This window comes from Sander lucioperca, chromosome 3 (genome assembly GCF_008315115.2).
Source record: "Sander lucioperca isolate FBNREF2018 chromosome 3, SLUC_FBN_1.2, whole genome shotgun sequence".
Taxonomy (NCBI): domain Eukaryota; kingdom Metazoa; phylum Chordata; class Actinopteri; order Perciformes; family Percidae; genus Sander; species Sander lucioperca.
Window position 1 is genome coordinate 16,059,254 of NC_050175.1, and position 16,408 is coordinate 16,075,661.

Sequence of the window (16,408 nt, forward strand, 5' to 3'; positions counted from 1 at the left end):
GATATGGGCTTATTCACACACACAAGCACACAGAGACGTCCGCACACATATACACACATCCACTCTCACACTCATGTGATTGGCCACATTAAGAGCTTCCCAGATGTAGTTGGCGTCCGTGGGGTTTTTGTGTCTTCATTTCCCTGATAGGTGTGTATATCTGTATTAAGCAATAATAAAACCCACACATGATTAAAGCAGAATAGACTCTTAGTTCTTAGCACTGATCTTTTGAGCCCCCTGTATGCATTTTTATTAAGGAAAAGCACATTTGGCACCGTACTGTTTCATTTTTTTTTATTAGGTGGATGTAATGTAATGTAATTATTGTGCCCATGTATGCATGTGTATGAACACGTGTGAGTTCTCATCTTAGTGTGTGTGTGTGTGTGTGTGTGTGTGTGTGTGTGTGTGTGTGTGTGTGTATCTTTGTGTGCTTGTAGGGCGTGTCAGTGTGTGTGTCTGTGGATGAGTGCTCACCTATTTGCACCCACATTCCACATTTGTGTGTGCAAGTTTGTTCCAGGACTACTGTCCTTTAGAGGGTCTTTATCCTCCAAACGCCTATGGTTACATTTGTCGTTTCAGTGCTGTTTTCATCATTGAATCACACTAGGACACATATGACTGGCAGGTCTGGAGCCCCTAAGTCCGTTTTTATTTGCATTTTAATTCAATGACCTAGACTGCATCCCAACATTGCAAAGCTCACTTTGCAATTTGAATTCCTCATAGTCTGGACACAGTCCTACAATGTATAAAGTTAGCATTGGCAACAGTGCATGATTAGGGTCAGAAAGGAAAATATGTGGACAACTTCGAATACAAATTCTGAAAAATGATGCCAAAAAAATGTATAACACACTTTCAGACCAAGACGCAAAGATATGTGTTGTCATGCCATCACACCATCATGTTTAAATGAATGGATTTTAAAACATGAATGCGTTTGAACATTTTCTTCGGCCATTTACAAATGTTTTGTTTCATAGTTGGGCATTAGAGTTAGGGTGATGAGGTTGTGTTGACCGAGGTGGTTCAGGGCAGGGAATGAATGCAACACATTGATTATGTTTACAAGGTGAATTATGTCGTGTATAGAGATACTCACATATATTAATCTTCTTTAGGGACAATAAACACGAAAACTTGTTTACAGTCACTCAGGAAAGCTCCAGTCATGGCCTGGCTAAGATGTCAAGCTTACTGTGGCATGAAAACGGTTTGCTCATGCCATTTTTATTTTTCATGTCATTATCAGATGTGTTCTTTTGACAGGCATTATCACCAGTTATGGTCTCTGGCTGGATGGAGTTCTCATTTTAAACTCCAGTTCCTCCCAGAGGTTCTTCGTGGTGGAGGGACTCTCTCCATGGAGCCGACACCTACTCAGGCTGCAGGCCTGTACAGCACAGGGCTGTGGCAAGGGACCAATGGTCAGTGAATGTCTTACAAGATAACACACTAATTAATTAATTTATTGATTAATAGGATACACTGCAAGATCATTTGTGATATATTTAAGACAGGCATGCTTTATAAGTCATTGCTGTGGTTTTTCTGCATAGTGACCACTGAGTAATCAAGCAGTGCTGGCAATACTAAAACATATTTGTCCTTGCAATTTCTGCTCATCTTTTTTCTGTGAACTTCTGAGCTCACTTCTTAGTGTCTTGCACAGTATTTTTTGACATGAATTGCAGTTTGCACTGCTAAAAACACTCATAAAACTCTACTTCTGCAATATACAATTTTTTTCTCTAGAGCTACGTGACCTACTACCTAGACCTTTTTAGAGCATTTAGTGCAACAAAAGTAAAAGCTCCATGAAATTCTCTATTGGATGAATCATATCACATTTGGTGAAACAAAACAGCCAAAGCAGCAAAATGTGTACACTATTTTTATGATGCAGATTATCGCTGTAACTAGCCAACGCATGGAAACATGGGTACACATATGGGAATGCCTACTCAGACACTTTACAAAGTGCATGTGTGTGCGTGTATGTGTAAGTGTGTCTGTGTGTGCGTGTGTGTGTCACTGAGTGTCATAAAGGTGATCGATTCTCCCGGCTCAATAACGAGGTTGGTGTGGCGACAGTGACATTTGGTAGCAAATGCCACTCCACGCTCAACGATGTCTGTGACGACAGGCCATATTTTGGGGCATTTTTCCAATACGGACGCCATATTTAGTCAAACGCCAGGAGAATAGCTGACCCAGCAGAACAGGAGGACAGGAAGGTGGGAAGGGGAGGGGTAAGAACAGGATGAAGGGGAGAAGAGGAGATGACAGGGTGGATGGGAAAAGGAGAAGAAAGGAGTCAGGCAAGAAGGGAGTTTAGGGATAAAAGAGTGAAATCATGAGGATAGAGTAAATAGTCAGAACAAATTGAGAGATGAGGTGGAAAGTGAGGATGTTAATGGCAGCAGAGGAGAGGGTCACGGGTGTGAGACAGAAGAAGAATGCAGGGTGATGGTGGAAAGAGAGAAGGAGCAGTATGAGTGGATTGAGAGAAAAGAGAGGAATGTGACAGGAGAGACAGAGAGAGAGAGAAGGGGAAATAAAAAAAGAGATAGAAAACTAGAGGTAGAAGTAATATGGGCCAGATGTGTAGAGTGGTTTCATTTCAAACTCAACTGGTTGAAGTATTGTAACACATATTTAAATCCAATCAGTGAAATATCTCAAAATGATTATCCTTATCGAATGGGGACATATTTTATTATATGTTTTTTATATTTCAAAATTACATCTATAGCAGTTGGATTATGTGAGTAGACCTTTAGTTAAAAAAAAAAGAGTACAATACTGTGTATATAGATTGTTGTAGGTGCACATGCTACATGTTTGTTCTTCTGTGAAGTGTGCTTGTTTGTCTTTTTTTCTTTAAATCAGGTGGAGATGCGTACCTTACAGATGGCCCCAGAAGGCCCTATACTGCTGGAACTGACCAATCAGAGCTCTCGATCACTCCGAGCCCGCTGGACAGCCCCACCTAGACCAAATGGGAAACTCAGCTACACACTGTACTACAAAAGCAAAGGTAACACATACAGCTGTGCTCTCTCTCTCTCTCTCTCTCTCTCTCTCTCTCTCTATCTCTATCTCTGTCTCTCTCTCTCTCTCTCTATCTCTGTCTCTCTCTCTCTATCTCTATCTCTCTCTCTCTCTCTCTCGCTCTCTCTCTCTCTCTCTCTCACCCACACACACTAAATACAGACACTACATGAACAGTAACCCTGAACATACACACCTGGCAGCACACATACATAAAGACATGCACAGGTAATACACAATGTCACATGTTTACCAAGCAACTGATATTTAGAGTACCATATTCTGCCTTTTCAAATGATACTGCATTCATCACACATTTGCTCACTAGGCAGATAGAAATGTAGATTAGGACTTAAAGACAGCCTCAATTGCTTACTAAACCTGCCACATTTTCTGTGTGTCTTCACTACACATCCAGTTATTCAATATACACACTGCTGTTAAGTTTGAGACTTGGGGGTTTTATAAGACCATTACATATCATTACTCAAACCCCAAAAACTATGCTAAAAAGGTGTGTCTTGACATTTTGCTTGTTGCTAGACTGTAATACTGTCAGGTCAGGCTGCCCTGGAGGCGTAGTGGACATAAAAAATAGAGGTAAAGAGTAAAAGCTGCTTCTCTATAGGTCTCATTCATGCTGGTCAGTGCTGTCAAAGCATCATGACAAGTTGTTATCTTTAAAGCATGCCAGAAATGCTTTCAGGCACTAGTCCATCAGAAACCAGCAGAATCTGTAAAATTTTGTTCTTACTTACTTATCAGGCAGCAAATGAATGGACATAGCATTTCAGATCACAATTAAACGACACACAAAGTCAGTGCAGAGTTTCATAATTCGGGCCTTTGCTCCAGTAATTAGAACTTCTTCTTCTTGTCATTTGCAAGCAATTGTTACATTCACTGTATTTAATATACTAAAACAGTACAGAATCAGTACAGATGTCGAAAATGTACAGCTATATAGATATCAATAAAAGGTATTAAAAAAATGGTCACTGACGGAGACATCAGGCAAATTGGTATGTCATAGCAGGAAAAGTGCATCTGTAATTAATAACATTAACCATGACTGCATTATTTAGGGCCTGCCTGGTATTGTTCACTCTGGCTCACTGGCATAGCTCGCATTGCTAACTAGGACACTTGAACTGAGCCATCCTTAACAGTTTGTTTCACCTGTGATTTTCCTCCTATTATAAGTCAAAATGTCTGCCGTGAAGAAGGTCCATATACTCTGTGACACAGAAAAGTGTGCTGTGATTGACCACATAAAAAGCGACACTGACATCTCAAAGTACTAGAATGACAAACATTTCTTGTGATCAGTTCTCATGGCATTTACAACTTTACCTGGAGGTCTCTGGGAAAGTAAAACTTTAGTGCTGTGGTGAACAGAACTTCTCGTAATAGATAGAATGAATTTTAAAATGTACTTACTACTTTAAAAGTGCTGTACTCAAAATACTTATTATTTAAGGAACAAAAAAATTACACAAAAGAGAAGTCTAAAGTTACACACAACAGCCTCAATGAAAAAAACAAGACATAAACAAACAAACAAACAAACAAAGACATTAACTCCACTATATCTTTACATAGCAAATAGTTGTTTACTGCTATATTAACGTTCTGAAAGTCTAGTACAGCCCCATTAAGATAAGATTTTTGAAAACTATTAAATGGTGTTAGATCAAATAAAACTTCAACTAATAAAGAAATAAAGATCCATTTTACTTGTCTGTCTGTACTCTATGATAACTGAGAAAATAAATCATTCCCCACAACAAAACAGACAACTTAGACAGGATGCACTGTTTTCATTTGGACTACTGACAGCACATTTTCTCTGATAGTAAAAGTGCTCAGTGGTGGAAATTATTGTATACTTATTTTCTTCTTATATAGGGATCATTATGATACTGCTTGGTTTTCCTAGAACAATATTTAATGATATTCATAGTTCTTAGGCATGCTATATAATACACTAGTCACTGCTGCTTTCTTTCAATTGAATTTTATTTATAGTGTCAAATCACAACAGGAGTTATCTCAGGACACTTTACAGATAGAGTAGGTCTAGACCACACTATAATTTACAAAGATTCAACAACCCCCCCCCCCCCCCAAGAGCAAGCATTTGGTGCGACAGTGGCGAGGAAAAACTTCCTTTTTACAGGCAGAAACCTCAGACAGGCCCTGAACTTGGTGGGCGGCCATCTGTCGCTGCCGGTTGGGACACAGAGACACGGATACAGATATGGAGAAATATGATTCATAACAATTATAGCAGTTGGAATTATAGTACCAATGAAGATGATAGAACTATGACTAGAAATAATAATAGTAGCAGTGCATGGCGTAGCAGGGCGTCAAGCAGGACCATGGCAGCAGCTGCAAAAAAAGATCCAGGTGCCACCCCAATCCAAAGAAAACTGCGAGGTGAGAAAACATAAGGACTCAGGGGGATAAAGCTCCTCGGAGCTAAGTTAGTAACAAGCATTACTGGGACATGAATGCACACAGATGGAAGGAGAGAGGAGCCCAGTGTGTCAAAGAAAGTCCCCCGGCAGTCTAAAACTATAGCAGCATAACTAAGAGCTGGTCCAAGGCAAACCTGAGCCAGCCTACAAAGGGTTGGTAGGTGAATCTAACAACTATAAGGAGAAGCAGAGAGAGTGAGTTAAGTGAGGTTTTTGTTTTCAAAGATGAGTAGAAAAGGATAATATGGATGCAGATACACACTTGTACACTTACACACACAAACACACTCCTCACCAACAATGCCAACTCAGACTGAAAGTCAGGCATGAAATGGGGAAGTAAAAGAAAGAGTAATCAATCTGGAGTAGTGTAGTAAAGACAAGGTTTTCTATTGCCAGTGACTTGAGAGAGGAGATGATATACAGTAGGACTCAGAGCAATACAGTGGTATGAAGATGGAAGGAAGAACAAAGACAAGTATTGGTAAACAATAGTATACAGAGAGAGGAGATATGAGAAGCTCATATTTCCATAGATGTATTAGAAAAGATTGCAAGTAAAAACAACATAAGACGTGAAGAACAACAAAACAGCGGATGAGACTAACAAAATAGAAGAGAACTGGACATGGAAATAAAAGGGGAAGAATAAAATTGAACAAGATGAGAACATGAGCATGGGGAAACGGCAGAACACACAATCATCCTTTAACCCACACATATTCAGCAAGTCTCTCTCTCTCTCTCTCTCTCTCTCTCTCTCTCTCTCTCTCGCTCTGTCAGAAACACACACACAGCCAGTCAGGGACTTTGATCTGCTTCTCACAGAGGAAGAGACAGATTAAAATGAGTGGAGAGAAGGATAGAAGAGGTGTGGAAGAAAGAGAGAGATGGGGTTTCGCTCTAGTTACCCACAAACCCTTGATTCTTTGATACACACTGCCTTTATCAGTTCACACAAAATTGCGTGTGGGTGTGGGTGTGTGTCCATCTAAATATATTGGATAGGCTTACATATTGTAATTTTCTGATCCTTCTTCTTTGACTATCCTTGCATAACCTGGGTATGGAGACCTCTCTCTTTTGATCACTCTCAGTTAATCTCAGTCAGTATTCCCCTCTCTTGAACTCCCACTCAAACTCCTCTATTTTTTCTATGTCGTTGAATGTATCTTTTATAAATCACTTTTTTAGCCATCACAGTAATGACCCTAATCAATAAATGTGCCATGAAAACAATCAGATGTGCAAGACATTCACATCTTCCTCCTCCTCTCTCAGATATATACCCCAATGCTTAGCCTAGGACCTTACATGTCTCTTTGTGTGACTCTGTCTCTTAGATGGTGATGGTGTGTTGGATGGAAGTTCAGCAGCAGGCAGTTGGTTGTCCGTGACTGACCTACAGCCTTACACCAACTACAGCTTCTGGATCAGAGGTTGTAACACAAAGGGTTGTGTTGAGAGCCTGCCATTCAATGTTACTACGCCCCCAGCAGGTACACACACAAAAACACAGATACAGTAAAGGGTCTCCTGCCACCAGACTACATTTTACAAACAGGATTTTCAATAGAAATCTAAATCTGCACACACATACTTTTGATCAGATACATACTTAGAAGATAACTAAGTATAATTGTATGGTTATGGCCTCCATTACATAAAGGCGGTTTGGTCCTCCACTAAATTGTGTATGATCTGATTTAAATGGCTATAATGGTACCTTTGTTTCTACCTCTACACACAAGCCATGAACCATTGTAACATTTGTATGTCATTACTCTGATTTTAATTGCCATTCTTATGAACTGGAAAGGTTCATTTTTATAGCGTGCCATGCAAAAGAAAAGACAAGAAAAATAATTATTCAGTGAGTAGCAGTGACAAACATAATCACACAGACACACACACACACACACACACACACACACACACACACACACACACACACACACACACACACACACACACACATCATTGACTTCAGTTAATGGTCTGAACACATATTTCTAATTTACACAGCGTTTGTGCGTTTGTTGTGGATGTGTCTTTGTAATTGTGTAGAATGCAGGCTGATTGTGCATACTGATAAATGCCAAAGCTGATCAGAGCAGTCTGGAGATAATGGTAACCAGGCAGCAACACATACACCTATAGACACACATTTTACCACTTTAGCTAATGTTAACAAAAGTGTTGAATACATACACATACACACACACCACACCACACCCATGTCTCAGTCAGAGAACAACAGAAGACAGACTTCGGAAAGTTCTACTGTTCAAGTTCAAAACAAAGGCATAAGAAAGTATAAATTTTAAATACCAGACGTTTCCTCTCTTTCTATCTCTCTTTCTACCTCTGTGCCTCTGGCATCTCTTTAGACTTCTTTAAGGCAAACTGTCTTGATGCGTCCTTGTTCTATGAAAGAACAGAGAGAAGATAGTGGAGCAATAGACAGAAGAGCAGAGGAGGAGGAGAGCAGAGAGAGAGAAGTGAACATAAAAGTGCATAGTTTAAAACGATTAGTGACACCTCTGATATTGTACCTGCTAACACAGCATGAGAGAGACACAGGCTCACCAACGGTGTGTGTCTTTGTGATGTATGTGTTTTGTGCATGTGTGTGTGTGTGTGTGTGTGTGTGTGTGTGTGTGTGTGTGTGTGTGTGTGTGTCAGAGAGGCAGAAATCAACGCATGTTTCAAGAATTACACACACACACACACACACACACACACACACACACACTCAGGGAATGACAATTATACTGATCTACTGTCTTCTTTATTAAAAAGTAGAAACTAGGGATGGGCATCGAAAATATTGTATTAATTAAATTATCGATTTATCTTATTGATCCGATAATGTATCAAATCCTGTTTTAGCTGTAAAAACATTTCTATTAAAAAACAGATCCTAAACTAAATTAAAAAAAAATAACAATCATTAAGCTTGCAAAGAAATCACTAGTGCTTTAGATCTACTTTGTAGTTGCATAGTGACTAATCGAGTGGAGTTGATGTCTGCAATAATATAGTATATATAAAATAGTTAGGAAACTGAAAAGAAACACAGACTGAACTTGATATCCATAAATACTGAATAGAAGTGACACCTAAAGCTGGATCTTGCTTCAACTGTGTTTTGTTTCTTTTTTATCCATTCCGGTTAATTCATTTTTATTTATTTTTTTGTTTTGTTTCTGCATTTTCTGTCCTTCTTTAAAACAGATTGATAAAACATTAGTCAGTAACTTTTTAGCCCCAACAACTTACACACCAACAGACACAAATGCACAAAAAGAGAGTGCAAGAGACAAATTGGACATAAGGGTTGTGACAAAACTGCAAACACAGTGACAGGTGGGCTTTAAGGAAATTTGAAAATGTATTTCTGTCATGTTTTTTAAATGTGTGTTTCTGTGTACATACCAATATATAAATGTGAATTAGAGTGAAGATTTATGTTTGTGAACCATCACTAATATTCTGAACCAGTGTTCATTTTGAGGCTTTTTTTAAATAGTGTGTGTGTGTGTGTGTGTGTGTGTGTGTGCGTGCGTGCGTGCGTGCGTGCGTGCGTGCGTGCGTGCGTGCGTGCGTGTGTGCGTGCGTGCGCGCCATCTGTAGGATAAGATGTCTTTAGCAATCAGTCTTGTTGTAGTGGAAAGAGAGCAGTGTGTTTGATTGAAGGGTCACTTTATACATCGGAGGGCCTACTCTTATTTTAGTCATAGTCAACACTACAGCTACTCTCATTTCCTCCTTCTATTTTGTTGTCCTTATCTCTTTCCTATTTTATCTTTCCTTGCACGTTCTCTGTTTCTGTTAAGAGCACGGCTATCATACTGAATCAAGATGTTTTTACTGATTTTCCAACACTAGCACTGTGCTGTCATGCTTAGCTGGAAAAGAGGGGCACTGTTGAGAGAGTGGGGTCATAATGCTGTGTGCGTGTGCGTGGGCAAAAAAGAGAGAGCGAGAAATCGTAGTGGTTGTATATCATAATAGCTCTTTGTGGCTCTCCCAGCCTCCTTTACAAGTAATATTTTTTCTTTTGCTGTTATTTTCCCCCCACTTTTGTTCTTACCTTCTCTCTCTTCGCTCCTGTCTCATCTTTCCTAGATGGAGGGCAAGTGCCATTTGTTTAGGATGCAGTTCACCAATGAGATTGATGTCAATATAACATTGATCTAACTTTTATAATCTATTTTTGTGTTTGGTTTTCTTGCTGTTGTTTGTTTTACTCCTCAGCTGTCCTCATTTCATCCCTCCATCTCTTTTTCACCACCTCCATCCTTCCTTCATCACCTGTTCCTTCCTCCTGTCTTCCTCTCACCTACTTGTCTCTTCCTCTCTTCATAGCCCCAGATGGGCTGTCACCTCCGAGGCAGGCCCATGCAACTAGTGCCAGTCTTAATGTATCCTGGTCTGCCCCTGCCCACTCGAACGCACCAGGCCCACTCCGTTACAGCCTGCAAATGAGGACATCTCCTCAGAGGCCTGTACTAAGGTGAGAGAGAGATTTATTTATTTTTAGATTTAAAAAATGCACAGACACAGTAGATAAACAAGTGGACAAGTTTGCACACAGTTTTCCACAGCACATGCAAGTGGTCTGAGACAGAGGTATGTGATAATGAATAATTAACAATCGGAGCATGACAGACACATACAAAACTCTCAAATACGTATCACATATATACGAACCTAAAATATGTGTACACACAAATATGCATGCACATGTACATATAAAGGGGTACATTATACAGCACAGCTGAAAATGTCACATCAATATGACAGACCATCAGAAAAACAGAGAGGAAATGAGCTGGAGAGATGGGGGTAGAGTCAAAAAGACAAAAAATTCAAAGAGCAGAGCAGAGAGAGAGAGAGGTAGAGAAAATGTGATAGAATAAAAAGAGAGACAGGGTGTGCATCTGATATGTATTCATTACATGCTTCCTGACAACAAATTGCAATTTAATCCAAGAAGAGGAGGCTCTCATTCTATGGTAATAAATAAATGACTAGCTACATGTATTATATATCAGACAGCCATGCCCTCCTCCTCCTCTACTATGGAAATCTCATTGTTCCCTGATTTATTCATTCATTCATCCCTTCTATCCATCTGATGCTAAATGGTCAATGGTCCCTCATTTATGACAATATTCTTTTACTTTGTCCCAGATTCCTTTGTTTGATTATATGATATGGGTTCAGGTATGATATGGGACTATGATAAAAAGCTATACAAATATTGTACATATTGCCAAGATAGCCACTGTTAGTGACTATATGAAACTTGTCTCCTGACACTTCTTCACATTACACTTAAAAGAAAATTAATTTAGAAAGAACACATAAAACAGATTCAACATGCTTGAAATGAGATTAACATGAGACACATTAGACTTTTCCATTTCTAGAAAAAATGAACATGTCATATAGACTAACCACAATCCATACACAAAATGTTCAGTACAAAACCTCCCTGTACAGGTAACCTTTTGCTACTAAACACTAAATTACTACTTTGTGGTCATTAAGATCTGTGTCTTTCACCTCTGACCAAGATTCCTACACATTCAACCTTGAATGGTCGCTGCACGTACACTATAAGGGGTTTGTAGCACCTAATAATGTGATAGTTTTGCTAAAAACGTAATAACGCCTGAAAATGTAATAGAATTTGCACTTAACCTGATCAAAAATGTAATAAAACCCAATAATGTAATAACTTGATCTGAACTGATTGATATTGTAATAACATGTTTTACCGATACTGTAATAACTTTCAGGTGGGTCATTGTTTTTCAAAACTGATGATGTAATAATTTTAAAGGATAATGTAATAATATAAAAAAGTATGCTTTTTTTTTTAAATATAAAGTGTGCAAGTATACAAAATTTATAATACTGTTGGTGTCATTAGCCGTCGTTAGCCTACTGAAAATAACATTTGACACTGATTCCAATTTGAAATGTACAAGAGATACAAAGATGCATATAACTAAAATCCATATCAATTGGAAAAGAACCCACCCATACCTATGCTGATTGGTTGTTGTGCAAGGATTGTCCATTAGACCAGAGTGGATGTTAGATTAGACACCATCAGAAAATGACAAAAGCTTCAGAAGATGGCTAACGTAACACAAGCGAGTGATGAAGGCAAAACAGTCGCGATTCAATCTCCAAGAAATGTTCTTTTTCATCTCAGTCAACAGTGATTCTTATTGAAAAAATATTATCACAATATTAGTCAGGACATTGTCTTACATTACATTATTTACATTAGATTACAAATTATTTCATTATTATTCACTCAGGTTAAGTGTAAATTATATTACATTTCCAGGTAATTATTACATTAGTGAGTGCTACAGCTGCTAAATGTGCGAAAAATGGTTTGTCTGTTATCAGCAAAAAGTAGAGGTCTATTCTATATTTACATTTTGGGTAACATGAGCATGCAAAACTGACCAACATATTCTAAGGAGCTGTCCAGTGCTGAAGCTCTGTGATTGGTCATAAAAGAGCAAAACAAGTGATGGTGGAAAAAGTTGAAAGAGAAAACATTTAGGCTGAGCTAGAAATTAAAGATTTGTTAAATTTTAAATTGTATTATAAAAATATAGCATAACTAGAATCATAGATAGATAGATAGATAGATAGATAGATAGTTGACATTTATCAGGAACACTGGATATGTAATACTCTAGCTCCCGCACACATACATGTTCACGAGCAAGTACTAAATCACCATGTAAAGTAAATTCTTTGCTGTCCCTCTTTGACCACCTGTTTGATTAAAGTGCAGCATATTTTGACAAGATCCCAATGCCTGTCAGTAAATGTGTATTTGTGTCCATGAACTCCTAGGCTAATGGAAAACGCAACAGACACCTTTTCCTACCATGTAGAGAGCTTGTCACCGTACACCCAGTATATGTTTAGAGTGGTGGTCTCTCACACACATGGACAGACAGTCGGGCCCTGGGCAATCCTGCGCACCGCAGAGGACAGTAAGTACACAGACTCATACATACAAGTGCACACATAAAATGTAACATACTTGTTACTCACAGATGCATGCATTTACACATCTGTTTCAATGCACACAGACAATGCAAAAACAGCACAAGAGAAAAGCCATTGATAAATAACCATAAGAATTGGTGGTTAAAAAAACTTGTTGGTGGGTCAGATACACACTCAGTACTGCTGTTCTTTAGGCTACCTGTTGGCAGTGGTTGTTGGCATTGTTTTTTCATACTGAATTGTGCAGCCTGGGTGCTTGTGTCAGCAGTCCAGCCAAGTTTTGCAAGTGACTGGCTGACAGATGGCTGGCATCAGCTGGTTATTAGTTGGCCTCTGCTATCAGTTGGCCGTCAGTGCTGCTGAGTCAAAGTTAAAGTCAAGGAGTTTGACAGATCTCCTGATTTTAGGTGATGATCTAAACAATAGCCTCACACATTAAACATATGGCCTGTGGTTTAAAAAACAGATCCCCTGCCCAGTTTTCTTTTATTCTCTGAAAGTCTCCAAGGTTTTCTTTTATAAAAGTGTATTCATTTCTTGGTGTTAGTAGAGGCAGTCAATATGATCAAGACAATAAGGAAGAGAGACTCAGACAGAACATATTAAAAATGAAACATGGGGACAAGCAAGATAGGGTGAAACACACTGACAAAGTGAAATTTGCATACTGTAAGGTGTGTGTCTGTGTGTGAGTGACCTAGCCAGTGTCATTGTGGGCTAATTGCTGTAATAGAATCATATTAGCCACTGGAACAGCCTCCTCAGTGCAAAGTTATAAATTAATTAGTACCACGCTATTATCACATACATTATCATTAAGCAGCTGAGATTTGCATACATAAGATACATGCACATGTATACACACTGTAATGTGTACACATGTATGTGCAGTGTACGTTTACATACACATTCACACAACACTGCTGCACGCGCACACCTATTGAGACACACACTATTGCAGACATTTAGGATGCATTACATTATTGCCATGCTTTTCTCACTGCTATTCAGAATTGAATTCCCTCTAGCAAACACACACACACACACACACACACACACACTCTAAAACAGACTAAGCTTTTGTTACAGGTTTTTACATGTACTCAACAATTATAGATAAGGTGGGCAAGATTTGTGTTTTTGTTTGTGTACAATTGTGTTTTCATGTGAGAGTGAAAATGATTGTGAATTTACTACACTACTATGTGTGTGTGTGTGTGTGTGTGTGTGTGTGTGTGTGTGCGTGCGTGAACCTCTATTCATCTTTTTCCCCTTTCTCTGCCTCTCTCAGACCCCCCTCTAACACACACACACACTGGAAACACGTGTCATACACACACACCTCCTTGTCCTCCTTATCAATCACACACCTACTCATGCTCACAAGCAAATATCACATGATCATGACGTTTAATGCAGACCAATTCATCCCAACATTCTGATTCTTTGCTTTTTTTATGCCACCGACTTTCATCTCTGTTTAACTGTAGCTGGATTAGTGGGGCTGAAGTAAAAAAAAAAAAAAGTCTACAAAACAAAATACATAGCAAATCTCTCTCTATCAATAATACATGGTTTTATGCTTTATCATAAAACACAAAAGCACATAAAACACATTGTCATGCTACTTAATCCAGTTTGCACACAACTCATTAGCCAATATAAGAAATAATTATATAATGTGTGAGAACATGTAGAATGGATCAATCTGTTTTCCTCTCTGCCCTACATTATATCAGTCTTTTATACACATTCATCTCTTTAACAGCTCATTGTGTCCTAATGATCTCAATAAATTACTCACAATTAAGTGTCACATCTTACAATTAAATCTTACATCCAGTCATGGATGTAGAGTACATACTATTGTGTCCAATCATTTTAAAGTCAATCTTTTAGCATAATAGTAGAATACATGGTAGGTAAGGTAGCTTTTAGTAAGAAGGGATTTAAACCCATGATGGGAGAAAGCCAAGTGCGGCCAGATTGGATTTTCCTAACATTGATGTGTAATTTGTCACCATAAACCCATCCTCTTGTCATCTTAGCAGTGACAGGAAAGGCTGCATTCCCCTCCTAATCTCCTCCCCCACATGCTTAAAAAAAAATGACAACCTTTGGAGCACTTTTACTTTTCATTCAGTATGATCTCATGTATCATAAGGCTAATAGTTATTATGGAATTTTTGTTGTCTTAGTTCAGCGCAGTTCATACATACAGCATTCACTCTTACAAAAGAGTAAATACCTGAGCATACATGCACACAAACGCATACAAGCGTTAATACACATGCTGAAGTGACGGTACAGTTGATCTTAATATACATTTTTTTCTAGTGGAGTCCTTTGGATTTTACCCCATTTAGAAGAGTTCCCCCTAACCTGATGTCTGTTTGGAGGTGTGAGCTGTAACCTTGCAAGCTTTCCACTTTGTTACTGAACTGTAAATACTGTACTGTATGTTGACATGGACGTTCATTAATACTGTAATATGGATTTGAGTACCTCATTATTTTTATTTTTATTTTTCCTCTGTCTTTTTACTTTTGTCATACCTCTTCCTTTCTTACTCTTTCTCTCAACTATTTGCGCTCAAACATGAAAAGGCAGAGTGAGAGACAGAGTGGGTCTCACCTTTTCTTTTTGACGGACTAGCCCTTAAGTATTTACGAGAGAGCAAAGGGGAGAGAGAGAGAGAGAGAGAGAGAGAGAGCGAGAGAGAGGAGAATATAGAAAAAAGAATATAAGAAATGGAGAGAAAAAGTGAGGAAAGAAAAATGGAGAGAGCAAAAAGGTAAAATGAGGAATTGAGGAAAAAAGAGGAAGAGAAGAAAAGAGAAGGCTAATGACAGAACAGAGAAAGCGAGACCCACGCTTCCTCCTTTCCTTTTTATCATTCCATTAAAGTTTTATATCCATCTTTTTAATGTAATTTGGTCCCTATGAATTCCTGCCGCTGCAGAACAGACAGACGGCTCCTGTGAACATAAACTCTAGCCGTGTTGGACAGCTCCCTTTCCTCTGTCTACTCCCATGTTCACACTAGCTAAGTGATCTAAGAGAGTATGTGTGTGTGTGTTTGTGTGTGTGTGTGTGTGTGTGTGTGTGTGTGTGTGTGTGTGTGTGTGTGTGTGAGGAGATGTGTGTATGTGTGTTATAGAGTGTTATAGGGAGCATGAATAAAGCACCATTTTGAGAAAATGTTCTTAGCCAAGCCGTCTTAGAATGTGTGTGTGTGTGTGTGTGTGTGTGTGTGTGTGTGTGTGTGTGTGTGTGTGTGTGTGTGTGTGTGTGTGTGTGTGTGCGTGCGTGCGTGCGTGCGTGTGAGAGAGAGAGAGAGAGAGAGAGAGACGGAGAACATTAAAGAAGCAATGTTTTACCAAATTAAAGCAGAAAGTGAGAGAGAAGAAATATGGAGAAAAACACGACAGAGACGAGGTTCAAGGTAATGACAGAACACAAAGAATTCATGTTATTTAATGTATGAGTGACTGAATTAATAAAATAATAATAACGCTAACTTATTTCCCCTTATTCTGTTCAGTTAGATGTCCCAAGGAAATGTTGAAGTAATGTGAGCATAACCCCATTGTTATTTTACATATCAAGAAACAACTATATTTTAAGTACACTATTGTATACTCATTACCTGAATATGTATTTTTACGTGTTTGTTTTTTTTTTTTTAAATATACTGTCAGAACTAATAGGAACATATACATTTATGTAAATAAAACCATGATACCTCAGCAGTCAGATAGCTTTTGTAATATCTTTTAGAACTTCCTTAGTAGGGTTACCCTACTATT

The 16,408-nt window shown here is 38.6% G+C and overlaps 1 protein-coding gene across 1 annotated transcript in view; it reads left to right on the plus strand.

The window, feature by feature from the left end:
• The window catches only part of ush2a (Usher syndrome 2A (autosomal recessive, mild)), a 245,699-nt gene that overhangs the window by 132,111 nt on the left and 97,180 nt on the right, over positions 1-16,408 (plus strand). Inside the window, exons 45-49 of the mRNA XM_031314426.2 lie at positions 1,279-1,436; positions 2,902-3,049; positions 6,890-7,045; positions 9,918-10,065; positions 12,441-12,583. Of these exons, the coding sequence (XP_031170286.1) occupies positions 1,279-1,436; positions 2,902-3,049; positions 6,890-7,045; positions 9,918-10,065; positions 12,441-12,583 (753 nt within the window). The remainder of the gene's footprint in view (positions 1-1,278; positions 1,437-2,901; positions 3,050-6,889; positions 7,046-9,917; positions 10,066-12,440; positions 12,584-16,408) is intronic.